This window comes from Corvus hawaiiensis, chromosome 1 (assembly GCF_020740725.1).
Source record: "Corvus hawaiiensis isolate bCorHaw1 chromosome 1, bCorHaw1.pri.cur, whole genome shotgun sequence".
NCBI lineage: Eukaryota > Metazoa > Chordata > Aves > Passeriformes > Corvidae > Corvus > Corvus hawaiiensis.
Window position 1 is genome coordinate 99,028,154 of NC_063213.1, and position 26,396 is coordinate 99,054,549.

At 60.3% G+C, this 26,396-nt stretch overlaps 1 protein-coding gene and 1 long non-coding RNA gene across 3 annotated transcripts in view; both read right to left on the reverse strand.

The window, feature by feature from the left end:
• Nucleotides 1–662: 662 nt before the first annotated feature.
• SYMPK (symplekin scaffold protein) overlaps nucleotides 663–26,396 on the reverse strand; it is a 32,446-nt gene continuing 6,712 nt past the window's right edge. The window contains 19 exon segments of the mRNA XM_048322180.1: nucleotides 663–824; nucleotides 920–1,162; nucleotides 1,755–1,832; nucleotides 2,639–2,815; nucleotides 5,475–5,662; nucleotides 6,978–7,079; nucleotides 8,213–8,303; nucleotides 8,437–8,537; nucleotides 8,622–8,730; nucleotides 9,652–9,812; nucleotides 11,494–11,641; nucleotides 11,718–11,780; nucleotides 11,782–11,832; nucleotides 13,647–13,728; nucleotides 14,917–15,160; nucleotides 18,822–18,964; nucleotides 20,263–20,473; nucleotides 21,899–22,049; nucleotides 24,813–24,967. Of these exon segments, the coding sequence (XP_048178137.1) occupies nucleotides 663–824; nucleotides 920–1,162; nucleotides 1,755–1,832; nucleotides 2,639–2,815; nucleotides 5,475–5,662; nucleotides 6,978–7,079; nucleotides 8,213–8,303; nucleotides 8,437–8,537; nucleotides 8,622–8,730; nucleotides 9,652–9,812; nucleotides 11,494–11,641; nucleotides 11,718–11,780; nucleotides 11,782–11,832; nucleotides 13,647–13,728; nucleotides 14,917–15,160; nucleotides 18,822–18,964; nucleotides 20,263–20,473; nucleotides 21,899–22,049; nucleotides 24,813–24,967 (2,660 nt within the window).
• On the reverse strand, nucleotides 22,056–24,806 carry LOC125334327. 2 transcript variants are annotated; one of them, XR_007207120.1, is made up of 4 exons: nucleotides 24,300–24,806; nucleotides 23,837–23,927; nucleotides 22,554–23,239; nucleotides 22,056–22,329 (listed from the first exon to the last, which is right to left on the reverse strand). It is a non-coding gene; the product is annotated as an uncharacterized LOC125334327 (long non-coding RNA). The 2 variants fall into 2 exon arrangements; XR_007207119.1 differs by lacking the exon at nucleotides 22,056–22,329 and having other exon boundaries at nucleotides 22,356–23,239; nucleotides 23,837–23,979; nucleotides 24,486–24,806.

A 26,396-nucleotide genomic window follows, 5' to 3' on the forward strand; every position in this document is an offset into this window, starting at 1 on the left:
GGCCACGCCCTCGGTGGATGAGGCCACGCCCCCGAACACAGAGACCACGCCCCCCGGAGGTTGAGACCGCACCCCCGAACACAGAGACCACGCCCCCCGGAGGTTGAGACCGCGCCCCCGAACACAGGCCACGCCCCCATGTGAATGAAGCCACGCCCCAAAACACTGAAACCACGCCCTCAATGGATGAGGCCACGCCCCCGAATACGGAGACCACGCCCCCTGTGGATGAGGCCACGCCCCTGAACAGAGACCACGCCCCCGGTGGATGAGGCCACGCCCCCAACACAGACCACCCCCCCCGGTGAATTAAACCACGCCCTAAAACGCGAGACCACGCCCCCAGAGGCAAAACCACGCCCCCAAACACTGAGACCACGCCCCCAGATGGATGAAACCAGGCCCCAAAACGTGAAACGTGGGGCCACACCCCGAAACCCCTCCCAAAACACCGAGACCCCACCCCAAAATGAGACCCCCCCCACCCCACTTTGGCTCCACCCCCAGGGACACAAACCACGCCCCCTCCCACGCAGGCCACGCCCCCTCCCCGCCCCCAAAAACCCACACAGGACCCCCCAAGCTCCTCCCAGGCTTTTATTGAGCCCCCCCCCCCCCGCGCTCGGGGGGGGGGGGGTCTCGGGGGGCTCCCCCCACTCCCCTCAGCCCTCGGTGGGGCCGGGGGGGACCTCAGGGACCCCCCCCGGGGGCACCTCGGGGCTCTGGGTGCCGGGGGGGGGCGGCTCCGATGAGGGGGGGCTGCTGGGGGGGCCCTCGGTGGTGGGGGGCACGGCCGGGGGGGGCTCCGGGCCCGCGGGGGGGTCCTGAGGGGAGAAGGAAGGGGGGGGGGGGAGGGGTTAGAGGTGCCTCCCCCTCCCCAAAATGGGGTGCAGAGGGGGTGTGGGGGGGGTGGGGTTACCTTTGGGGGGGCCGTGGGGGGGTCGAGGGTGGCGGGGGCGGGGGGGGACACGTCCCCCCCCGAGCTCTCCTCATCCTCGGGGACGCTGATGAAGATGGAGGGGGGCTCCAGGTCGCCCCCTCCCCCCAGGTCCGCGGGGGGGGGCTCGGAGGGGGAGGAGCCTGAGCTGGGACCCCCCCCCGGGGCTGGGGGGGCCCCCTTGGGTTTGGGGTCCTCCTCGCTCGGACGTTTGGGGGGCTTCTCCTGGGGAGGGGGGACATGGGGGGGGGGGGGGTAAGGGGGTGGGGGGGACCCCAAATTCACCCCATGGGGTCACCCTGAGACCCCCCACCCACCCCCCGTCCCCACCTCTCTGGGTGTCCCCAAAAGGGTCTGGGGTCACCCTGTCCCCACCTCTCCGGGTGTCCTCAAAAGGGTCTGGGGTCACTCTGAGCCCCTCAATCCCAAAGCCACCACCCCTCCAGGTGTCCCCAAAAGGGTCTGGGGTCACCCTGTCCCCCTGTCCCCATCTCTCCAGGTGTCCCCAAAAGGGTCTGGGGTCACTCTGAGCCCCCCAATCCCAAAGCCACCACCCCTCCAGGTGTCCCCAAAAGGGTCTGGGGTCACCCTGTCCCCCTGTCCCCATCTCTCCAGGTGTCCCCAAAAGGGTCTGGGGTCACTCTGAGCCCCCCACCCCTAAAGCCACCACCCCCCCAGGTGTCCCCAAAAGGGTCTGGGGTCACTCTGAGCCCCCCAGCCCCCCTGTCCCCACCTCTCCAGGTGTCCCCCTGTCCCTCCCCTGTCCCCACCTCCCCAGGTGTCCCCACCCTGTCCCCACCTCCCCAGGTGTCCCCACCTCTCCAGGTGTCCCCGCGGGCTCGTGGCGCGTGGTGGCCTCCAGGATGGCCATGGTGGACAGCGGGATGTGCGCTTGCTGTGACCGGGGCAGGGGGTGTCACCTCCCTGGGCGGGTCCCCTGTCCCCAGGGGTGTCCCCTGTCCCCAGGGGTGTCCCAGGGGTGTCCCCTGTCCCCAGGCTGTGTCCCCAGGATGTGTCCTCTGCCCTGGGGGTGTCCCCTGTCCCCAGAGGGGTGTCCCAGGGCTGTCCCCTGTCCCAGGGTGTGTCCCAGGATGTGTCCCCCATCCCCAGGGGTGTCCCCAGGCTGTGTCCCCTGTCCCCAGGGGTGTCCCAGGGCTGTCCCCTGTCCCCAGGGGTGTGTCCCAGGATGTGTCCCCTGTCCCCAGTCTGTGTCCCAGGGCTGTCCCCTGTCCCCAGGGCTGTCCCCTGTCCCCAGGGCTGTCCCAGGGTGTGTCCCAGGATGTGTCCCCTGTCCCCAGGGGTGTCCCAAGATGTGTCCCCTGTCCCCAGGCTGTGTCCCCTGTCCCCAGGGGTGTCCCAGGATGTGTCCCCTGTCCCCAGAGGGGTGTCCCAGGATGTGTCCCCTGTCCCAGGGTGTGTCCCAGGATGTGTCCCCTGTCCCCAGGGGTGTCCCAGGGCTGTCCCCTGTCCCAGGGTGTGTCCCAAGATGTGTCCCCTGTCCCCAGGATGTGTCCCCTGTCCCCAGGGGTGTCCCAGGATGTGTCCCCTGTCCCCAGAGGGGTGTCCCAGGGTCGTCCCCTGTCCCCAGGGGTGTGTCCCAAGATGTGTCCCCTGTCCCAGAGTGTGTCCCAGGACATGTCCCCTGTCCCCAGGACGTGTCCCTTTGTCCCCAGGGTGGTGGTGGGGCGAGGTGGGGGTCACCTGGTGTGGGGTGAGGGCTCGGACGTGGCTCAGGAGGGGCTCGCGGAGCTCCGGACACTTCTCGAAGACGGCGGCGAGCTGGGGCGGGGGCAGCTGCAGGACCACCTGGAAGGACTGGGGCTTCGTGCGCTGGCAGCACTTGATGAACCCTTCCCACACCTTGGGGTACTTCCACACCTGGGGGGACAGCCAGGGGTCAGTGGGGACACCTGGGGGTCAGCGGGGACATCCCGGGGTCAGTGGGGTCAGTGGGGACATCCTGGGGTCAGTGGGGACATCCCGGGGTCAGTGGGGTCAGCGGGGACATCCTGGGGTCAGCGGGGACATCCCGGGGTCAGTGGGGATGGGGGGACACCTGGGAGTCAGCGGAGTCAGCTGGGGGTCAGTGGGAACACCTGGGGGTCAGCGGGGACATCCCGGGGTCAGTGGGGTCACCTGGGGGTCAGTGGGGTCACCTGGGGGTCAGTGGGGACATTTGGGGGTCAGCGGGGTCAGCTGGGGGTCAGCAGGGACATCCAGGGGTCAGCAGGGACACCTGGGGGTCAGTGGGGTCAGTGGGGGGTCAGCAGGGACATCCAGGGGTCAGTGGGGTCAGTGGGGACACCTGGGGGTCAGTGGGGTCAGTGGGGGGTCAGTGGGGACATCCAGGGGTCAGTGGGGACAGCGGGGACACCTGGGGGTCAGTGGGGGGTCAGTGGGGACATCCCGGGGTCAGTGGGGACATCTGGGGGTCAGTGGGGTCAGCTGGGGGTCAGTGGGGTCAGTGGGGACACCTGGGGGTCAGCAGGGACATCCCGGGGTCAGTGGGGATGGGGGGACACCTGGGAGTCAGCGGGGTCAGCTGGGGGTCAGTGGGGTCAGTGGGGACACCTGGGGGTCAGCGGGGACATCCTGGGGTCAGCGGGGACATCCTGGGGTCAGTGGGGATGGGGGGGACACTGGGGTCAGCTGGGGGTCAGCGGGGACATCCCGGGGTCAGTGGGGTCAGTGGGGACACCTGGGGGTCAGTGGGGACATTTGGGGGTCAGCGGGGTCAGCTGGGGGTCAGCAGGGACATCCAGGGGTCAGCAGGGACACCTGGGGGTCAGTGGGGTCAGTGGGGACATTTGGGGTCAGCGGGGTCAGCTGGGGGTCAGCAGGGACATCCAGGGGTCAGTGGGGATGGGGGGACACTGGGGTCAGCTGGGGGTCAGCGGGGACATCCCGGGGTCAGTGGGGACACCTGGGGGTCAGTGGGGTCAGTGGGGACACCTGGGGGTCAGCGGGGACATCCAGGGGTCAGCGGGGTCAGCTGGGGGTCAGCGGGGACATCCAGGGGTCAGTGGGGACACCTGGGGGTCAGTGGGGTCAGTGGGGTCAGTGGGGACACCTGGGGGTCAGCGGGGTCAGCGGGGACATCCAGGGGTCAGTGGGGACACCTGGGGGTCAGTGGGGTCACCTGGGGGTCAGTGGAGACATCCCGGGGTCAGTGGGGACACCTGGGGGTCAGTGGGGTCACCTGGGGGTCAGTGGGGTCACCTGGGGGTCAGTGGAGACATCCCGGGGTCAGTGGGGACACCTGGGGGTCAGCGGGGTCAGTGGGGTCAGTGGGGACACCTGGGGGTCAGCGGGGTCAGCGGGGACATCCAGGGGTCAGTGGGGTCACCTGGGGGTCAGTGGGGTCACCTGGGGGTCAGTGGAGACATCCCGGGGTCAGTGGGGACACCTGGGGGTCAGCGGGGTCAGTGGGGACATCCAGGGGTCAGCGGGGTCACCCAGGGGTCCCGTATCCCAAATTTTGGGGGGATTTTGGGGCAATTTTTGGGGGATTTTCTGGTGATTTTGGTGGAATTTTTTTTTTTTTTTTGGGAGAATTTTGGGGGGATTTTCAAGTAATTTTGGGGGCATTTTGGTGGAATTTTTTTTTGAATTTTTGGCAGAATTTTTGGGGGGATTTTGAGAGAGTATCTTGGGGATTTTGGGGGAATTTTTGGGGGTTATTTTGGTGGAAATTTTTTTTCATTTTGGGAGAATTTTTAGGGGATTTTTGGGTAATTCTGAGGGCATTTTGGTGGAATTTTTTTTTTAATTTTTGGCAGAATTTTTTGGGGGATTTGAGAGAATATCTTGGAGATTTTGGGGGAATTTTTGGGGGATTTTGGGGGATTTTTGGGTGATTTTGGTGGATTTTTTTTTTTGGTATTTTTGGGAGAATTTTGGGGGGATTTTGAGAGAATATCTTGGGGATTTTGGGGGAATTCTTGGGGGCTTTTCGGGTGATTTGGGGGGCATTTTGGGGATTTTTGGGAGAATTTCTGGGGGATTTTGAGAGAATATCTTGGGGATTTTTGGGGGGATTTTGAGGGCATTTTGGTGGAATTTTTTTTTTGATTTTTGGGAGAATTTTTTGGGGGGATTTTGAGACAATATCTTGGGGATTTTGGGGGAATTTTGGGGGGATGTTGGGGGGTTATTTTGGTGGAAGTTTTTTTCATTTTTGGGAGAATTTTTGGAGCATTTTCAGGTAATTTTGGGGGGATTTTGGTGAAATTTTTTTTTTATATTGGGAGAATTTTTGGGGGGATTTGGAGAGACTATCTTGGGGATTTTGGGGGATTTTTGGGTGATTTTGGTGGAATTATTTTTTTGATTTTCGGGAGAATTTTTGGGGGGATTTTGAGAGAATATCCCGGGGAATTTTTGGGGAAATTCTCGGGCGGGTTTTTACGGGATTTTTTTGGTGGAATACTTCCTTCGATTTCCGGCAGAATTTTTTTGGGCATCTCACAGCGCGTTCCGGGGCGGGTTTTTCTTGGTTTTTTTTTTTGGTGTGGGTGGGTGGGGAAAATTCCGGGACCTGCTTCATGATGAGGCGGGACAGGATGTTCATGACGAAGCCGCCCAGGCGGGGGTACATGGTCAGCGCCTGGATGACCGTGCGCATCAGCAGCATCGGCAGCGGGCTCTGCTCCATCAGCTGCTGCATCACCACCGCCAGCACCTCCGACGTGTACACGTTGCGCTCCGCGAAGCACAGGTTGGTGGCTGCGGGGACAGCGGCGCTGGGAGGGACTGGGAGGGACTGGGAGGCACTGGGAGGGACTGGGAGACAACGCTGGCACCATCCCATGGACCAGAGTGGGACCCCCCCCCCCCGCCCTTGGGTCCCTCTATTCCTTTGGGGGCCCTGTGTCCCATGTCCCCCCACCCCGTGTCCTTGTCACCCCCCGGGGTGTCCCTGGGGTGTCCCTGTCACCCCCTGGGGTGTCCCTGTCACCCATCGATGTCCCTGTCACCCCCGGGGTGTCCCTGGCGTGTCCTTGGGGTGTCCTTGTCACCCCCTGGGGTGTCCCTGTCACCCATCGATGTCCCTGTCACCCCTGGGGTGTCCCTGGGGTGTCCCTGTCACCCCCTGGGGTGTCCCTGGGGTGTCCCTGCCACCCCCTGGGGTGTCCCTGTCACCCATCGATGTCCCTGTCACCCCCGGGGTGTCCCTGGCGTGTCCCTGGGGTGTCCCTGTCACCCCCTGGGGTGTCCCTGGGGTGTCCCTGGGGTGTCCCTGCCACCCCCTGGGGTGTCCCTGTCACCCCCCCAATGTCCCTGTCACCCCCCGGGGTGTCCCTGGGGTGTCCCTGCCACCCCCTGGGGTGTCCCTGGGGTGTCCCTGGGGTGTCCCTGTCACCCCCTGGGGTGTCCCTGGGGTGTCCCTGCCACCCCCTGGGGTGTCCCTGTCACCCATCGATGTCCCTGTCACCCCCCGGGGTGTCCCTGGGGTGTCCCTGTCACCCCCTGGGGTGTCCCTGCCACCCCCTGGGGTGTCCCTGTCACCCATCGATGTCCCTGTCACCCCTGTGGTGTCGCTGGGGTGTCCCTGTCACCCCCTGGGGTGTCCCTGTCACCCATCGATGTCCCTGTCACCCCCGGGGTGTCCCTGGGGCGTCCCTGTCACCCCCTGGGGTGTCCCTGTCACCCCCCAGGGTGTCCCTGTCACCCCCCCAATGTCCCTGTCACCCCCTGGGGTGTCCCTGTCACCCATCGATGTCCCTGTCACCCCTGTGGTGTCCCTGGGGTGTCCCTGCCACCCCCTGGGGTGTCCCTGTCACCCATCGATGTCCCTGTCACCCCCGGGGTGTCCCTGGGGTGTCCCTGTCACCCCCCGATGTCCCTGTCACCCCCCGGGGTGTCCCTGGGGTGTCCCTGGGGTGTCCCTGTCACCTCCCGGGGCGTCCCCACCTTTGATGATGGATTTCATGTCGCACTTGGCCGAGTCGATGGACAGGGGTCCCGTGTCCTCCCCCCCATGTCCCTGTCACCCCGCGTGTCCCTGTCACCCCCCGGGGTGTCCCTGGGGTGTCCCCACCTTTGATGATGGATTTCATGTCGCACTTGGCCGAGTCGATGTTGTGCAGGGCGATCAGGAGCTCCCCGGGGTTCAGGGGGGACACGGCCGAGGCGCCGTCACCTGCGGGGACACCGGCGTGGGGACAGGGCACGGCGGCTGCGTCACCCTGGGCTGGCCCTGAGGTGGCCCTGGGCTGGCCCTGAGGTGGCCCTGGGCTGGCCCTGGCATCCCGCAGCCCCTCCTGGGATGTCACATGGTGTCCCCAACCCAGGGACGCCCCGTGTCCCACCTCTGCAAGGTCCCATGGTGACCACTGCTGCTGTCCCCAGGCTGTCCCCAGGCTGTCCCCTCGCTGTCCCCAGGCTGTCCCCAGGCTGTCCCCTCCCTGTCCCCAGGCTGTCCCATGTCCCCAGGCTGTCCCCAGGCTGTCCCCTCCCTGTCCCCAGCTGTCCCCAGGCTGTCCCCAGGCTGTCCCCTCCCTGTCCCCAGGCTGTCCCCATGTCCCCAGGCTGTCCCCAGGCTGTCCCCTCGCTGTCCCCAGCTGTCCCCAGGCTGTCCCCAGGCTGTCCCATGTCCCCAGGCTGTCCCCAGGCTGTCTCCTCCCTGTCCCCAGGCTGTCCCATGTCCCCAGGCTGTCCCCAGGCTGTCCCCTCCCTGTCCCCAGCTGTCCCCAGGCTGTCCCATGTCCCCAGGCTGTCCCCAGGCTGTCCCCTCGCTGTCCCCAGCTGTCCCCAGGCTGTCCCCTCCCTGTCCCCTCCCTGTCCCCAGGCTGTCCCATGTCCCCAGGCTGTCCCCAGGCTGTCCCCTCGCTGTCCCCAGCTGTCCCCAGGCTGTCCCCAGGCTGTCCCCTCCCTGTCCCCAGGCTGTCCCCAAGCTGTCCTATGTCCCCAGACTGTCCCATGTCCCCAGACTGTCCCCAAGCTGTCCCCTCACTGTCCCCAGGCTGTCCCATGTCCCCAGCTGTCCCCAAGCTGTCCCCAGGCTGTCCCCTCACCGTGCTGCATCCCCAGCAGGCCTGTCCCGTGTCCCACCCCTCACTGTCCCCTCGCTGTCCCCAGGCCGTCCCATGTCCCCAAGCTGTCCCCAAGCTCTCCCATGTCCCCAGACTGTCCCATGTCCCCAAACTGTCCCATGTTCCCAGACTGTCCCCTCGCCGTCCCCTCACCGTGCTGCGTCCCCAGCAGGCCTGTCCCGCGTCCCACCCCTCACTGTCCCCTCGCTGTCCCCAAGCTGCCCCCTCGCCGTCCCCTCACCGTGCTGCGTCCCCAGCAGGCGGTTGAACACCTCCTTGACCACGATGGGGTTGAGCTTGATGAGTTTGGGCAGCGCCTGAATCACCTCTTTCTGCAGTTTGGGCAGCGCCTGAATCACCTCTTTCTGCACCAAAACCAGCCCCCGCTCAGCCCCGCTGACACCAGGGTGACACCAGGGGTGACACCAGGGGTGACACCAGGGGGGGACAAACACCCGCCCTGACCTTCTCCAGCCCGTTGAGGACGGGGATGAGGAACCGCACGTCCGGCAGCCGCTTGTGGTAGAGCTCCCGCACCCTCTTCACCAGCTCCGGCGAGGGTGGCACTGCCGGGGTGATGGGGACGCCGCGGTCACCGCGGGTCACCCGGCGCCTCCAGCCACCGCCGCCGGACGTCCCCCCACGCCCACCTTTGTCGGTCAGGCTGTGCAGGCAGCGCGTCACCAAGGTCTCGGCGCCCTTGGGGCAGTTCTCCACCAGCAGCAGCAGCTCCGGCGAGTTCATGCCCATCCCGCGGATCTGCCGCGAAACCGGGACGTGATTGCCCAAATTCCAGAGTTGAACCGAGATCTGGGGGGTTTTGAACCCAAACGAGGCCTCGCTTGGCTCTCGGGAGGGGTGGGGTTGGGTGGAGGGCACTCGGAGAGGGGGGGAATGTGAGAATTGGGGATTATTCGGTGGGTTTTGGGGGTTAATGAATGTTGGCATTGTGAGGTTTAGCTCGTGTGCCCAGATGTGCCCAGATGTGCCCAGGTGTCCCCAATGTCCCCTCACTGGCCGCTTGACGACCCCACAATGGTGACACTCAACTGCCCCATTAATTAACCGACCCCACTAATTGATAACTGGGCAGCAAAGGGGTTTGATTTCCCATGGTGACACCGATGTCCCCAGATGTCCCCAGTGTCCCCAGATGTCCCCAGTGTCCCCTCACCGGCTGCTCGATGACCCCACAATGGTGACACTCAACTGCCCCATTAATTAACCAACCCCATTAATTAACCGACCCCATTAATTGATAACTGGGCAGCAAAGGGGTTTGATTTCCCATGGTGCCACCGATGTCCCCAGTGTCCCCAGTGTCCCCAGATGTCCCCAGTGTCCCCTCACCGGCTGCTCAATGACCCCACAATGGTGACACTCAACTGTCCCAATTAACTGATCCCGTTAATTAACCGACCCCATTAATTGATAACTGGGCAGGAAAGGGGTTTGATTTCCCATGGTGACACCGATGTCCCCAGATGTCCCCAGTGTCCCCAGATGTGCCCAGTGTCCCCTCACCGGCTGCTCGATGACCCCACAATGGTGACACTCAACTGTCCCAATTAACTGACCCCATTAATTGATAACTGGGCAGGAAAGGGGTGTGATTTCCCATGGTGCCACCAATGTCCCCAGATGTCCCCAGTGTCCCCAGTGTCCCCAGTGTCCCCTCACCGGCTGCTCGATGACGCGCAGCACCGTGCGCTTGATGTCGGCGATGGCCTCGGTGTAGACGGAGGCGAGCTCGTGGATGAGTTTGTGGTTGTGGGGCAGCAGGGCCAGGTACAGGTACAGGCACTGCTTGATGGTCTCCTCGGTCCAGGGCGCTGCCACCTCTGGGGACACGGCAGGGACAGAAACGGGGTGAGAACGAGCAAAAACGGGGTGAGAACGAGCAGAAACGGGGTGACAATGAGCAAAAACGGGGTGAGAACGAGCAAAAATGGGGTGAGAACAAGCAAAAATGGGGTGCCAATGAGCAAAAACGGGGTGAGAACGAGCAAAAACGGGGTGAGAACGAGCAAAAATGGGGTGAGAACAAGCAAAAACGGGGTGACAACGAGCAGAAACGGGGTGAAAATGAGCAAAAATGAGGTGAGAATGAGCAAAAACGGGGTGAAAATGAGCAAGAACGGGCTGGAAGTGAGCAAAACCGGGCGATTAATGACCAAAAATGGGCTGGCAGTGACCCATTGAATGGTGCCACCTCTGGGGACACGGCAGGGACAAAAATGGGGTGATAACGAGCAAAAACGGAGTGACAATGAGCAAAAACGGAGTGACAATGAGCAAAAACGGGGTGAGAACGAGCAAAAATGGGGTGAGAACGAGCAAAAACGGGCTGGAAGTGAGCGAAAACGGGCAATTAATGACCAAAAATGGGCGATTGATGGTCAAGAACGGGCTGATAATGACCAGAAATCGGCAGTTAATGACCAAAAATGGGCGATTAATGACCAAAAACCGGCAATTAACGACCAAAACCAGGTGATTAATGACCAAAAATGGGCTGGAAGTGACTAAAAACGGGCTGGTAATGACCAAAAATGGGCTGATAATGACACCAACCCATCCCTGGTGCCACCAACCCATCCCCAGTGGCACCAACCCAATCCTGGTGGCACCGACCCAACCCTGGTGGCCCCATCCCATCCCTGGTGGCACCAACCCCATCCTGGTGGCCCCAACCCAACCCTGGTGGCCCCATCCCAACCCTGGTGGCCCCATCCCATCCCCGGTGCCACCAACCCAATCCTGGTGGCCCCGTCCTACCCCTGGTGCCACCAACCCAACCCCCGTGTCCCCATCCCAACCCTGGTGGCCCCATCCCATCCCCGGTGCCACCAACCCAATCCTGGTGGCCCCGTCCTACCCCTGGTGGCCCCAACCCAACCCTGGTGGCCCCAACCCAACCCCAATGGCTCCATCCCATCCCCAGTGCCACCAACCCAACCCTGGTGGCCCCATACCACCCCTGGTGGCCCCGTCCCATCCCTGGTGGCCCCGTCCCACCCCTGGTGCCATCAACCCAACCCTGGTGGCCCCATCCCATCCCTGGTGCCACCAACCCAACCCTGGTGGCCCCGTCCTACCCCTGGTGCCACCAACCCAACCCCCGTGTCCCCATCCCAACCCTGGTGGCCCCATCCCATCCCCGGTGCCACCAACCCAACCCTGGTGGCCCCGTCTCACCCCTGGTGGCACCGACCCAATCCTGGTGCCACCAACCCAACCCTGGTGTCCCCATCCCACCTCTGGTGTCCCCATCCCACCCCCGGTGTCCCCATCCCACCTCTGGTGTCCCCACCCCACCCCTGGTGTCCCCATCCCACCTCTGGTATCCCCATCCCATCCCCGGTGTCCCCATCCCACCCCCGGTGTCCCCATCCCATCCCTGGTATCCCCATCCCACCCCTGGTATCCCCACCCCATCTCTGGTGTCCCCCACCCCACCCCTGCTGCCCCCACCCCACCCCTGCTGTCCCCAACCCCCTCCCGGCCCCCAGCAGGACTCACCCGTGTCCTTGTCGGCGCCGAAGAGCACCGAGGGCGGGTTGGGGTGCACCAGCAGCTGCAGGTAGTTGAGGGCGAACTTCTCCACGTACTCGCGGAGCTGCTCCTTCTCGTACATGCGCTTGATGAACAGCAGCGCCTGCTGCCTCACCTGCGGCGGGGACAGCGCCGTCACCTCCCCGGCACCGCCCCGGCGCCGCCGCCAGCCACCGGGCACCGTCGCTGACCTTGTCCTTCTCGTGGGAGCTCAGGTCCAGCAGCACGTGCAGGTACTGGAACTGCCGCGACGGCCCGCTTGAAGATCAGGTCGCGCAGGGTGGACATGCCCAGGTAGGTGCGGCTCTGGGAGGGGGTGGGTGGGGAGGTGGTGAGTGGAGAGAAATGGGGGGTTAATGAGGAGAAATGGGGGTTAATGAGGAGAAGTGGGGGGTTAATGAGGAGAAATGGGGGTTAATGAGGAGAAATGAGGGGTTAATGAGGAGAAATGCGGGTTTAATGAAGAGAAATAGGGGTTAATGAGGAGAAATGGGGGTTAATGAGGAGAAATGGGGGGTTAATGAGGAGAAATGGGGGTTAATGAGGAGAAATGGGGGGTTAATGAGAAATGGGGGGTTAATGAGGAGAAATGAGGGGTTAATGAGGAGAAATGGGGGTTAATGAGGAGAAATGGGGGGTTAATGAGGAGAAATGGGGGGTTAATCAGGAGAAATAGGGGTTAATGAGGAGAAATGCGGGTTTAATGAAGAGAAATAGGGGTTAATGAGGAGAAGTGGGGGGTTAATGAAGAGAAGTGGGGGGTTAATGAGGAGAAGTGGGGGGTTAATGAAGAGAAATAGGGGTTAATGAGGAGAAATGGGGGTTAATCAGGAGAAATAGGGGTTAATGAGGAGAAATGGGGGTTAATGAGGAGAAATGGGGGGTTAATGAGGAGAAACGGGGGTTAATCAGGAGAAATAGGGGTTAATGAGGAGAAGTGGGGGTTAATGAGGAGAAATGGGGGGTTAATGAGGAGAAATGGGGGGGTTAATGAGAAATGGGGGGTTAATGAGGAGAAATGAGGGGTTAATGAGGAGAAATGGGGGTTAATGAGGAGAAATGGGGGGTTAATGAGGAGAAGTGGGGGGTTAATGAGAAATGGGGGGTTAATGAGGAGAAACGGGTGATTAATGACCAGAAACGGGTGAGTAATGAGCAGAAACGGGTGGTTAATGACAAAAAATGGGTGGTTAATGACCAAAATTGGGTGGTTAATGACCAAAAATGAGTGAGTTCTGACCAGAAATGGGTGATTAATGACCAAAAATGGGTGACTAATGACCAAAACCCCGCGATTAATGACCAAAACCTGGCTGATAGTGACCAAAAACGGGCTGATAATGACTAAAACCGGGCTGATAATGACCAAAAACCAGCGATTAATGACCAAAACCTGGCAATTAATGACCAAAACCCGGCATTTAATGACCAAAACCGGGCTGATAATGACCAAAACCCAGTGATTAATGACCAAAACCGGTGATTAATGACCAAAACCAGGTGATTAATGACCAAAACCGGGCTGATAATGACCAAAACCGGGCTGATAATGACCAAAAACCAGCAATTAATGACCAAAACCGGGCTGATAATGACTAAAACCCGACGTTTAATGACCAAAACTGGGCTGATAATGACCAAATCCGGCTGATAATAACCAAAAACGGTGATTAATGACCAAAACCCGGTGATTAATGACCAAAACCAGGCGATTAATGACCAAAACCGGGCTGATAATGACTAAAAAGGGGCAATTAATGACCAAAACCCGGCGATTAATGACCAAAACCGGGCTGATAATGACCAAAACCCAGCGTTTAATGACCAAAACCGGTGATTAATGACCAAAACCCAGCAATTAATGACCAAAACCAGCTGATAATGACTAAACCCGGCTGATAATAACCAAAACCAGTGATTAATGACCAAAACCCGGTGATTAATGACCAAACCCTGGCGCTTAACGACCAAAACAGGGCTGATAATGACCAAACCCGAGCTGGCAGCGACCCACGGAACGGTGCCACCTCTGTGGGACACCAAACCCGGGTGGCAATGACCGAGCCCAGGCTGGTAGCCACGTGCCCTGGTGGTGCCGCCTGCCCGTGCCCGGTGCCCACCTCATCCTCGCAGTACTTGCGGATGACCTCGAGCGCGCTCTCGGTGATGAGCGGCGCCTCCAGCACCACTTTGGTGAAAATTCTGCCGGGAAAGGGACACGGCCGACGTCACCGCGCCGCTCTGGGGTGGCCCAGGGGGCTACCGTGGGCTCTGCTGTGTGCCCAGAGCGACCAGACTGGTGCCAGAGGTGCTGGGGTGGCACTGGTGGCACCGGAATGGGTCTAATGGCTCTGTCCCACGGCCAGGGACAACGTCCTGGTGGTACTGACCCAACCCTGGTGACACTGACCCAACCCTGGTGGTACTGACCCAACCCTGGTGGTACTGACCCAACTCTGGTGGCACTGACCCGACCCTGGTGGCCCCATCCCACCCCTGGTGGCCCCATTCCACCCCTGGTGGCCCTGTCCTGTCCCCAGCAGCACCAACCCAACCCTGGTGGCCCCGTCCCACCCCCAGTGGCCCCAACCCAACCCTGGTGGCCCCATCCCATCCCTGGTGCCACCAACCCAACCCTGGTGGCCCCAACCCAACCCTGGTGGCCCCATCCCATCCCCAACAGCACCAACCCAACCCTGGTGGCCCCATCCCCAGTGGCCCTAACCCAACCCTGGTGGCCCCAACCCAACCCTGGTGGCCCCATCCCATCCCTGGTGCCACCAACCCAACCCTGGTGGCCCCATCCCAACCCTGGTGGCCCCATCCCATCCCTGGTGGCCCCAACCCAACCCTGGTGGCCCCATCCCATCCCCAGTGGCACCAACCCAACCCTGGTGGCCCCATCCCACCCCTGGTGGCCCCAACCCAACCCTGGTGGCCCCAACCCATCCCTGGTGCCACCAACCCAACCCTGGTGGCCCCATCCCATCCCTGGTGTCCCCATCCCAACCCTGGTGGCCCCATCCCAACCCTGGTGCCACCAACCCAACCCTGGTGGCCCCATCCCATCCCTGGTGCCACCAACCCAACCCTGGTGCCACGAACCCAACCCTGGTGGCCCCATCCCATCCCCAACAGCACCAACCCAACCCTGGTGGCCCCATCCCATCCCCAACAGCACCAACCCAACCCTGGTGGCCCCATCCCCAGTGGCCCTAACCCAACCCTGGTGACCCTAACCCAACCCTGGTGGCCCCAACCCAACTCTGGTGGCCCCATCCCATCCCCAGTGGCACCAACCCAACCCTGGTGGCACCAACCCACCCCTGGTGCCCCCACCCCCACCCCAGCGTCCCCATCCCGTCCCTGGTGGCCCCGGTGGCCCCGGACCCGTCCTTCTGGTCGGGTTTCTCCTGCAGCCCGGCCAGTAGCCCGATGAGGCACTCGTCGTAGCGCTCGAGGCCACCGGCGCCGCCGCGGGCCAGGTGGGCGTTGTACTCCTGGAAGAGCCACGCGAAGGCCAGGTCCAGGCGGCCCCGGACGTCGTCCAGGATGAAGGAGAGCACCTCGCTCTTGAGGGGCACCTCGAACTGCGTCACCAGCGAGGCCAGGATCTTCACACGGGCCTGCGGGGGCACCTGGGGGTCACTCGGGGGTCACTCAATGGTCATTCAAGGGTCATTCAAGGGTCACCCAAGGGATTAGTCAAGGGTCACTCAAGGGTCACTCAAGGGATACTGGAACTGCATCACCAGCGAGGCCAGGATCTTCACACGGGCCTGCGGGGGCACCTGGGGGTCACTCAAGGGTCATTTAAGGGTCACTCAAGGGTCACTCAAGGGTTCCTCAAGGGATTAGTCAAGGGTCACTCAATGGTCACTCAAGGGTCACTCAAGGGATACTGGAACTGCATCACCAGTGAGGCCAGGATCTTCACACGGGCCTGCGGGGGCACCTGGGGGTCACTCAAGGGTCATTCAAGGGTCATTCAAGGGTTGCTCAAGGGTCATTTAAGGGTTCCTCAAGGGTCACTCAAGGGTCACTCAAGGGATACTGGAACTGTGTCACCAGTGAGACCAGGATCTTCACACGGGCCTGTGGGGGCACCCAGGGGTCACTCGGGGGTCATTTAAGGGTCACTTAAGGGTCATTCAAGGGTCACTCAAGGGTCACCCAAGGGTCATTCAAGGGTCATTCAAGGGTTCCTCAAGGGATTAGTCAAGGGTCACTCAAGGGTCACTCAAGGGTTCCTCAAGGGATTAGTCAAGGGTCACTCATGGGTCACTCAAGGGTCACTCAAGGGCTACTGGAACTGCGTCACCAGCAAGGCCAGGATCTTCACACGGGCCTGCGGGGGCACCCGGGGGTCACTCGGGGGTCATTTAAGGGTCACTCAAGGGTCATTCAAGGGTCACCCAAGGGATTAGTCAAGGGTCACTCAATGGTCACTCAAGGGTCACTCAAGGGATACTGGAACTGCATCACCAGTGAGGCCAGGATCTTCACACGGGCCTGCGGGGGGCACCTGGGGGTCACTCAAGGGTCATTCAAGGGTCATTCAAGGGTTGCTCAAGGGTCATTTAAGGGTTCCTCAAGGGTCACTCAAGGGTCACTCAAGGGATACTGGAACTGTGTCACCAGTGAGACCAGGATCTTCACACGGGCCTGTGGGGGCACCCAGGGGTCACTCGGGGGTCATTTAAGGGTCACTTAAGGGTCATTCAAGGGTCACTCAAGGGTCACCCAAGGGTCATTCAAGGGTCATTCAAGGGTTCCTCAAGGGATTAGTCAAGGGTCACTCAAGGGTCACTCAAGGGTTCCTCAAGGGATTAGTCAAGGGTCACTCATGGGTCACTCAAGGGTCACTCAAGGGATACTGGAACTGCGTCACCAGCAAGGCCAGGATCTTCACACGGGCCTGCGGGGGCACCCGGGGGTCACTCGGGGGTCATTTAAGGGTCACTCAAGGGTCATTCAAGCGTCACCCAAGGGATTAGTCAAGGGTCACTCAAGGGTCACTCAAGGGTCACTCAAGGGATACTGGAACTGCATCACCAGTGAGGCCAGGATCTTCACATGGGCCTGCGGGGGCACTTGGGGGTCACTCAATGGTCATTTAAGGGTCACTCAAGGGTCACTCAAGGGTTCCTCAAGGGTTTAGTCAAGGGTCACTCAATGGTCATTCAAGGGTCACTCAAGGGTCACTCAAGGGATTAGTCAAGGGTCACTCGGGGGTCACTCAATGGTCATTCAAGGGTTACCCAAGGGAGCAGTCAAAGGTCACTCAAGGGTTACTCAAGGGTTCCTCAAGGGTCACTCAAGGGTCACTCAAGGGATACTCGAACTGCGTCACCAGCGAGGCCAGGATCTTCACACGGGCCTGTGGGGGCACCTGGGGGTCACTCAAGGGTCATTTAAGGGTCACTCAAGGGTTGCTCAAGGGTCATTTAAGGGTTCCTCAATGGTCACTCAAGGGTCACTCAAGGGATGCTGGAACTGTATCACCAGTGAGGCCAGGATCTTCACATGGGCCTGCGGGGGCACCCGGGGGTCACTCAAGGGTCATTAAAGGGTCACTCAAGGGTCATTCAAGGGTTCCTCAAGGGATTAGTCAAGGGTCACTCAAGGGTCACTCAAGGGTCACCCAAGGGTCATTCAAGGGTTCCTCAAGGGATTAGTCAAGGGTCACTCAAGGGTCGCTCAATGGTCATTCAAGAGTTCCTCAAGGGAGCAAAGGTCACTCAAGGGTCATTCAAGGGTCATTCAAGGGTTGCTCAAGGGAGCAGTCAAAGGTCACTCAAGGGTCACTCAAAGGTTACCCAAGGGTTTAGTCAAGGGTCACTCAAGGGATACTCGAACTGCGTCACCAGCAAGGCCAGGATCTTCACACGGGCCTGCGGGGGCACCTGGGGGTCACTCGGGGGTCACTCAAGGGTCACTCAAGGGTCACCCAAGGGTCATTCAAGGGTCACTCAAGGGTTACTCAAGGGATTAGTCAAGGGTCACTCGGGGGTCACTCAATGGTCATTCAAGGGTTACCCAAGGGATTAGTCAAGGGTCACTCAATGGTCATTCAAGGGTTCCTCAAGGGAGCAGTCAAAAGTCACTCAAGGGTTACTCAAGGGTTCCTCAAGGGTCACTCAAGGGATACTCGAACTGCGTCACCAGTGAGGCCAGGATCTTCACACGGGCCTGCGGGGGCGCCCGGGGGTCACTCGGGGGTCACTCAATGGTCATTTAAGGGTTACCCAAGGGTTTAGTCAAGGGTCACTCAAGGGTTACTCAAGGGATACTCAAGGGATTAGTCAAGGGTCACTCAAGGGTCATTCAAGGGTCACCCAAGGGTCATTCAAGGGTCATTCAAGGGTTCCTCAAGGGATTAGTCAAGGGTCACTCAAGGGTCACTCAATGGTCATTCAAGAGTTCCTCAAGGGATTAGTCAAGGGTCACTCAATGGTCATTCAAGGGTTACCCAAGGGAGCAGTCAAAGGTCACTCAAGGGTTACTCAAGGGTTCCTCAAGGGTCACTCAAGGGTCACTCAAGGGATACTGGAACTGCATCACCAGTGAGGCCAGGATCTGCACATGGGCCTGTGGGGGCACCCGGGGGTCACTCAATGGTCATTTAAGGGTTACCCAAGGGTTTAGTCAAGGGTCATTCAAGGGTCACTCAAGGGTTACTCAAGGGATACTCAAGGGATTAGTCAAGGGTCACTCAAGGGTCACTCAAGGGTCATTCAAGGGTCATTCAAAGGCTCCTCAAGGGATTAGTCAAGGATCACTCAAGGGTCACTCGAGGGTCACCCAAGGGTCATTCAAGGGTTGCTCAAGGGTTCCTCAAGGGATTAGTCAAGGGTCACTCAAGGGTCACTCAATGGTCATTCAAAGGTTGCTCAAGGACTATGCAAGGGTCACTCAAGTGTTGCTCAAGGGTTGTGCAAAGGTCACTCAAGGGTCACTCAATGATTGTCCAAGGGTCACTCAGGGGTCACACAAGGGCAGCTCAAGCATCGCTCAAGGGTCACTCAGTGGTCACTCAGGGGTCACTCAAGAGTCACTCAAGGGTCACTCAAGGGTCACACAAGGGCAGCTCAAACATTGCTGAAGGGTCACTCAGTGGTTGCTCAGGGGTCACTCAGGGGTCACTCAGAGGTCACTCAAGGGTCACACAAGGGCAGCTCAAGCATTGCTCAAGGGTCACTCAGTGGTCACTCAGGGGTCACTCAAGGGTCACTCAATGGCTACTCGAAGGTTTCCTGGGGCTACCCCAGCTGTGTCCGGGCTACCTGGGCGGCCCCCGCTGGCGGCCACAGCCCTCTCGGAGCGCAGGATGCGCCGGACGGCGCCGAGCTTGAGCTTCTCCACCTGGACATCGCTGAGCGGCTTCAGGACATCGCTGAGCCGGAAAACCTTCTTGCGACCGCCGGCCCCCGCCAGCCTGCAATGGGAGCGGGAGTGGGATCGGGATCCGGGGGGAGCGGGAGCGGGAATGGGATCGGGATCTGAGGGGAGCAGAAGCGGGAGTGGGATCCGGGGGGAGCAGGAGTGGGAGTGGGAGTGGGATCCGGGGGGAGCGGGAGTGGGATCCGGGGGGAGCGGGAGCGGGAGTGGGAGCAGGATCCAGCAGGAACGGGAGCAGGACTGGGAGCAGGATCTGGGGGCAACGGGAGCAGGAGCGGGAGTGGGATCGGGATCCGGGGGGAACAGGAGCGGGACTGGGATCAGGAATGGGATCCGGGGGGAACAGGAGCGGGGCTGGGAGCGGGATCCAGCGGCAACAGGAGTGGGAGCGGGATTGGGATCCAGGGGGAGCGGGAACGGGAGCGGGACTGGGATCCGGGGGGAACGGGAATGGGAGTGGGATTGGGAATGGGATCCGGAGGCAACGGGAGCGGGAGTGGGATCGGGAATGGGATCCGGGGGGAACGGGAGTGGGAATGGGATTCAGGGGGAACGGGAGCGGGAGCGGGATCGGGAATGGGATCCAGGGGAAACGGGAGTGGGACTGGGGCCGGGAATGGGATTCAGGGGGAACGGGAGCGGGGCTGGGAGCGGGAGTGGGATCCAGTGGGATTAGAAATGGGATTGGGTTGGAATCAGGATCCGGGGGGAACGGGAGCCGGGCTAGGAGCAGGATCAGGATCCAGCGGGACTGGGATTGGGATCAGGATCCAGCGGGAACGGGAGCGGGACTGGGAACCAGCGGGAACGGGAGTGGGTCTGGGAGTGGGATCGTAATCCAGTGGGATTGGGAGTGGGACTAGGAGTGGGATCGGGATGGGATTAGGAATGGGATCCAGCAGGAACGGGAGCGGGACTGGGAATGGGATCCAGCAGGAATGGGAGCGGGACTGGGAATGAGAATGGGATTGGGAATGGAATCCAGTGGGTGTGGGATTGGGAATGGGATTGGATTAGGAATGGGATTGGGAATGGGATTGGGAATGGGATTGGGATTGGATTGGGATTGGGATTGGGAGTGGGATTGGGAATGGGATTGGGAATGGGATTGGGATTGGATTGGGATTGGGATTGGGATTGGATTGGGAATGGGATTTGGAATGGCATCGGAAAGGAACCCTGTGGGGCTGGGATGGGGGACTGGGAATGGGATTCTGAGGGATCAGGAACAGGATCGGGACCGGGATCCTACCGGATCCACCCCACCCCCACTCAGCACCCCCCCATCAGTGACCACCCACGCCCCGATCCCGCCGGGATCCCTCGGCCACTGACCGCGGCTGCGTGGCCGGGATGATGGGCTCGGGCCGGCGCTTGGCCTGGGGGGTCTCGTCCAGCAGCCCCCCGGCCGAGCCGTGGGCGCCCAGCACGGCGATGGCCTGGCCCTGGCCCAGGGCCGACAGGCGCCGCTTGATGACCACTCCGTCCGGCTTGGCCGCCTTCTCCTCCTTGGGCTCCTCCCGCAGCAGCTTCGTCTGCTCCACGCCTGGAACGGGCCGGGAACGGGCTGGGAACGGGCACCGGGTGGCCACGGATGGTGGCTGGATGGGGTGGCCACTAAAGCAGTGGTTTGGCCACTAATTAACTAACGAAGGGGAGGTCAAACCCAATGAGGCTCGTCCAGCTTTGGTGAATTCCACCCAAAATCCTCATTCCACCCCGATTTCTGCCCCTAATTAACTAATGAGGCCCATCCAGCTTTGGTGAATTCCACCTAAATCCCCCAAAATCCTCATTCCGCCCCGATTTCTGCCCTTCCTTGGAGCGAAAATCCGGAATTCCCCAATCGGGTGAACCCCAAAACCCAACCAACCTCAACGAGTTCCACCCAAATCCCCCAAAATCCTCATTCTGCCCCGAATTAATTAACGAGGGGGAGGTGAAACCCAACGAGGCTTGTCCAAATTTGGGGAATTCCACCCAAATCCCCCAAAATCCTCATTCTGCCCCAATTTCTGCCCCTAACTAATTAATGAGGCTCATCCAACTTTGGTGAATTCCACCCAAATCTCCCAAAATCCTCATTACACCCCAATTTCTGCCCCAATTAACTAACGAGGGGGAGATGACATCAAATGAGGCTCATCCAACTTTGGTGAATTCCACTTAAATCCCCCAAAATCCTCATTCCGCCGCGAATTAATTAACAAGGGGGAGGTGAAACCTAATGAGATTCGTCCAACTTTGGTGAATTCCAACCAAATCCCCCAAAACCCTCATTCCGCCCCAATTTCTGCCCCTAATTAACTAACGAGGGGGAGATGGCATCAAATGAGGCTCATCCAACTTTGGTGAATTCCACCCAAATCTCCCAAAACCCTCATTCTGCCCTAATTAATTAACGAGGGGGAGGTGAAACCCAACGAGGCTCGTCCAACTTTGATGAATTCCAACCAAATCTCCCAAAATCCTCATGCCACTGCAATTTCTGCCCCTAATTAATTAACGAGGGGGAGATGACACCAACTGAGGCTCATCCAGCTTTGGTGAATTCCACCTAAATCCCCCAAAATCCTCATTCCAAACCAATTTCTGCCCCTAATTAACTAATGAGGCTTGTCCAGCTGTGGTGAATTCCACCTAAATCTTCCAAAATCCTTATTCTAAACCAATTTCTGCCCCTAATTAACTAACGAGGGGGAGGTCAAACCCAATGAGGTTCGTCCAACTTTGGTGAATTCCCCCCAAAACCCTCATTCCGCCCCAATTTCTACCCCCCTCCATGCAATCTACGATCCAGTCCCCAATTAACCCCTAATTAACTCCTAATTAACCCCCGAGACGAACCCCAAACCCAACCCAACCTCACCCGACCTCGACGAATTCCACCCAAATCCAAACTCCACCCAAAAACCAACCCAAGCCCACCCTGACCCCCACCCTCCCCTGGTGTCCGGCGGCGTCCCCTGACCTGGCCCGAGTCCGGCCGCGGTCATCTGGGTGGCCATGAGGCGAGCCAGGTGCTTGATCTGCGCCTCGGTGCCGGCCGACTCCACGGGCGTGTAGGTGGCCTGGAAGGACGCGGGCATGGCCTCGGGCAGGTACACCATGCTGATCAGCACCTGGGGGACCCCAAAACCGCCTTAGGGACCCCAAAAATGCCTTGGAGACCCCAAAAATGCCTTGGAGACCCCAAAACTGCCCTGGAGACCCCAAAACCGCCTTGGAGATCCCAAAACTGCCTTGGAGACCCCAGAGTGTCCTCAAAAACACCTTGGAAACCCCAGAACCACCTTAAGGACCCCAAAAGTGCCCTGGAGACCCCAAAAGTGCCCTGGAGACCCCAAAACTGCCTTGGAGACCCCGAAAATGCCTTGGAGACCCCAGAACTGCCTTAGGGACCTCAAAGTGTCCTCAAAAATGCCTTGGAGATCCCAAAACTGCCTTAGGGACCCCAAAGTGTCCTCAAAAATGCCTTGGAGACCCAGAAACCGCCCTGGAAACCCTGAAGTGTCCCCAGAAACACCTTGGAGACCCCAAAACTGCCCTGGAGACCCCAAAGTGTCCTCAAAAATGCCTTGGAGACTCAAAAACCACCTTAGTGACCCCAAAACTGCCTTAGGGACCCCAAAGACACCTTGGAGACCCCAAAAACACCTTGGAGACCCCAGAACTGCCTTAGGGACCCCAAAACGTCCTCAAAAATGCCTTGGAGATCCCAAAACTGCCTTGGAGACCCCAAAAACGCCTTGGAGACCCCAAAACTGCCTTAGGGACCCCAAAGTGTCCCCAAAAACACCTTGGAGACCCAAAAACCGCCTTAGAGAACCCAAAGACACCTTGGAGACCCCAAAACCACCCTGGAGACCCCAAAACTGCCTTGGAGACCCCAAAACTGCCTGGAAGGACGCGGGCATGGCCTCGGGCAGGTACACCATGCTGATCAGCACCTGGGGGACCCCAAAACCGCCTTAGGGACCCCAAAAATGCCTTGGAGACCCCAAAACTGCCTTGGAGACCCCAAAACTGCCTTAGGGACCCCAAAAATGCCTTGGAGACCCCAAAACTGCCTTGGAGACCCCAAAACTGCCCTGGAGACCCCAAAACCGCCTTGGAGATCCCAAAACTGCCTTGGAGACCCCAGAGTGTCCTCAAAAACACCTTGGAAACCCCAGAACCACCTTAAGGACCCCAAAAGTGCCCTGGAGACCCCAAAAGTGCCCTGGAGACCCCAAAACTGCCTTGGAGACCCCGAAAATGCCTTGGAGACCCCAGAACTGCCTTAGGGACCTCAAAGTGTCCCCAAAACTGCCTTGGAGATCCCAAAACTGCCTTAGGGACCCCAAAGTGTCCTCAAAAATGCCTTGGAGACCCAGAAACCGCCCTGGAAACCCTGAAGTGTCCCCAGAAACACCTTGGAGACCCCAAAACTGCCCTGGAGACCCCAAAGTGTCCTCAAAAATGCCTTGGAGACTCAAAAACCACCTTAGTGACCTCAAAACTGCCTTAGGGACCCCAAAGCCACCTTGGAGACCCCAGAACTGCCTTAGGGACCCCAAAACGTCCTCAAAAATGCCTTGGAGATCCCAAAACTGCCTTGGAGACCCCAAAACTGCCTTAGGGACCCCAAAGTGTCCCCAAAAACACCTTGGAGACCCAAAAACCGCCTTAGAGAACCCAAAGACACCTTGGAGACCCCAAAACCACCCTGGAGACCCCAAAACTGCCTTGGAGACCCCAAAACTGCCTGGAAGGACGCGGGCATGGCCTCGGGCAGGTACACCATGCTGATCAGCACCTGGGGGACCCCAAAACCGCCTTAGGGACCCCAAAAATGCCTTGGAGACCCCAAAAATGCCTTGGAGACCCCAAAACTGCCCTGGAGATCCCAAAGTGTCCTCAAAAACACCTTGGAGACCCCAAAACCACCGTAGGGACCCCAAAACTGCCTTAGGGACCCCAAAGTGTCCTCAAAAACGCCTTGGAGACCCCAAAACTGCCTTAGGAACCCCAGAGTGTCCCCAAAACCACCCTGGAGACCCCCAAAACCACCTTAAGGACCCGAAAACCGCCTTCGGGACCCCCAGAGTGTCTCCAAACCCACCCTGGAGACCCCAAAGTGTCCTCAAAACCACCCTGGAGACCCCAAAACCGCCTTAAGGACCCCAAAACCACCTTTGGGTCCCCCAGAGTGTCCTCAAACCCACCCTGGAGATCCCAAAGTGTCCTCAAAAACGCCTTGGAGATCCCAAAACCACCTTCGGGACCCCAAAGTGTCCCCAAAACCGCCTTAAGGACCCCAAAACCACCTTCGGGACCCGCAGAGTGTCCTCAAACCCACCCTGGAGACCCCAAAGTGTCCTCAAACCCACCCTGGAGATCCCAAAGTGTCCTCAAAAACGCCTTGGAGATCCCAAAACTGCCTTGGGGACCCCAAAGTGTCCCCAAAACCACCCTGGAGACCCCAAAACCGCCTTGGAGACCCCAAAACCGCCTCGGAGAACCCCCAAAGTGTCCCCAAAACCGCCTTCGGGACCCCAAAGTGTCCCCAAAACCACCCTGGAGACCCCAAAATCACCCTGGAGACCCCAAAACCGCCTTGGAGACCCCAAAACCGCCTCGGAGAACCCCCAAAGTGTCCCCAAAACCACCTCAGGGACCCCCAGAATGTCCCCAAACCCAGCCCGGAGACCCCCAAAGCGTCCCTCAAATTGCCCCGGGCTCGTGTCCCTGTCCTTGGCCAGGCTGGGGCCACTCTCCAGGGCCAGCAGTGGCCCAAGGACAGGTGCCACCCCCTGGAAGCCTCTCCAAAGTGTCCCCAAATGCCCTGGGAGTGCCCCAAAATGTCCCCAAGGTGGCCCCAAGGCCGGTGGCCCCTCCCTGACCAGGTTGGCCACGTTCTCGGGGGTCAGCAGCGGCTGCAGGAACTCGGCCGTGATGTCGGTGTCCGAGGGGACGTTGGCCGTGCCGGCCACTTTGGCCACGGCCACCGTGGGCGCCTCCAGGTCCTTGTCCTCGTCATCCTCGCCCAGCGGGGGCTCTGTGGGGGACAGGGTCACTGAGGGTCCCCAAAGGACACGGGGAGGGCACTGGGGGGCACCAGAAAGGACTGGGATGACCCTGGGTGGCACTGGGAGGTCCCCAGGGGGGACTGGGATGACCCTGGGTGGCACTGGGAGGTCCCCAGGGGGGACTGGGATGATCCTGGGTGGCACTGGGATGACCCTGGGTGACCCTGGGCTGACCCTGGGTGGCACTGGGAGGTCCCCTGGAGGAACTGGGATGACCCTGGGTGGCACTGGGAGGTCCCCAGGGGGGACTGGGATGACCCTGGGTGGCACTGGGATGACCCTGGGTGACCCTGGGCTGACCCTGGGTGGCACTGGGAGGTCCCCAGGAGGAACTGGGATGACCCTGGGTGGCACTGGGAGGTCCCCAGGAGGAACTGGGATGATCCTGGGTGGCACTGGGATGACCTCAGAAAGGGTTTCAATGCCACCACCTGTCCCCAGTGTCCCCAGCAGGGCACTGGGAGGTCCCCAGGAGGAACTGGGATGACCCTGGATGGCACTGGGATGACCCTGGGTGGCACTGGGAGGTCCCCAGGAGGAACTGGGATGACCCTGGATGGCACTGGGATGACCCTGGGTGGCACTGGGAGGTCCCCAGGAGGAACTGGGATGATCCTGGATGGCACTGGGAGGTCCCCAGAAGGGACTGGGATGACCCCGGGTGGCACTGGGAGGTCCCCAGGAGGGACTGGGATGATCCTGGATAGCACTGGGATGACCTCAGGTGGCACTGGGATGACCCTGGGTGGCACTGGGATGACCCTTGGTGCCACTGGGATGACCCTGGGTGCCACTTGGATGACCCTGGATGACCCTAGGATGACCCTGGCTGCCACTGGGCTGACCCTGGGTGCCACTGAGATGACCTCAGGTGCCACTTGGATGACCCTTGGTGCCACTGAGATGACCCTGGGTGCCACTGGGCTGACCTCAGGTGCCACTGGGATGACCCTTGGTGCCACTGGGATGACCTCAGGAGGCACTGGGATGACCCTGGGTGCCACTGGGAGGTCCCCAAGAAGGACTGGGATGACCTTGGGTGACCCTGGGTGCCACTGGGATGACCTCAGGTGGCACTGGGATGACCCTTGGTGACCCTGGGCTGACCCTGGGTGCCACTGGGATGACCCAGGGTGCCACTTGGATGACTCTGGCTGCCACTGGGATGACCTCAGGTGGCACTGGGATGACCCTTGGTGACCCTGGGCTGACCCTGGGTGCCACTGGGATGACCCAGGGTGCCACTTGGATGACCCTTGGTGCCACTGGGCTGACCTCAGGTGGCACTTGGATGACCCTGGGTGGCACTGGGATGATCCTGGGTGCCACTGGGCTGACCTCAGGTGCCACTGGGCTGACCTCAGGTGCCACTTGGATGACCCTTGGTGCCACTGGGCT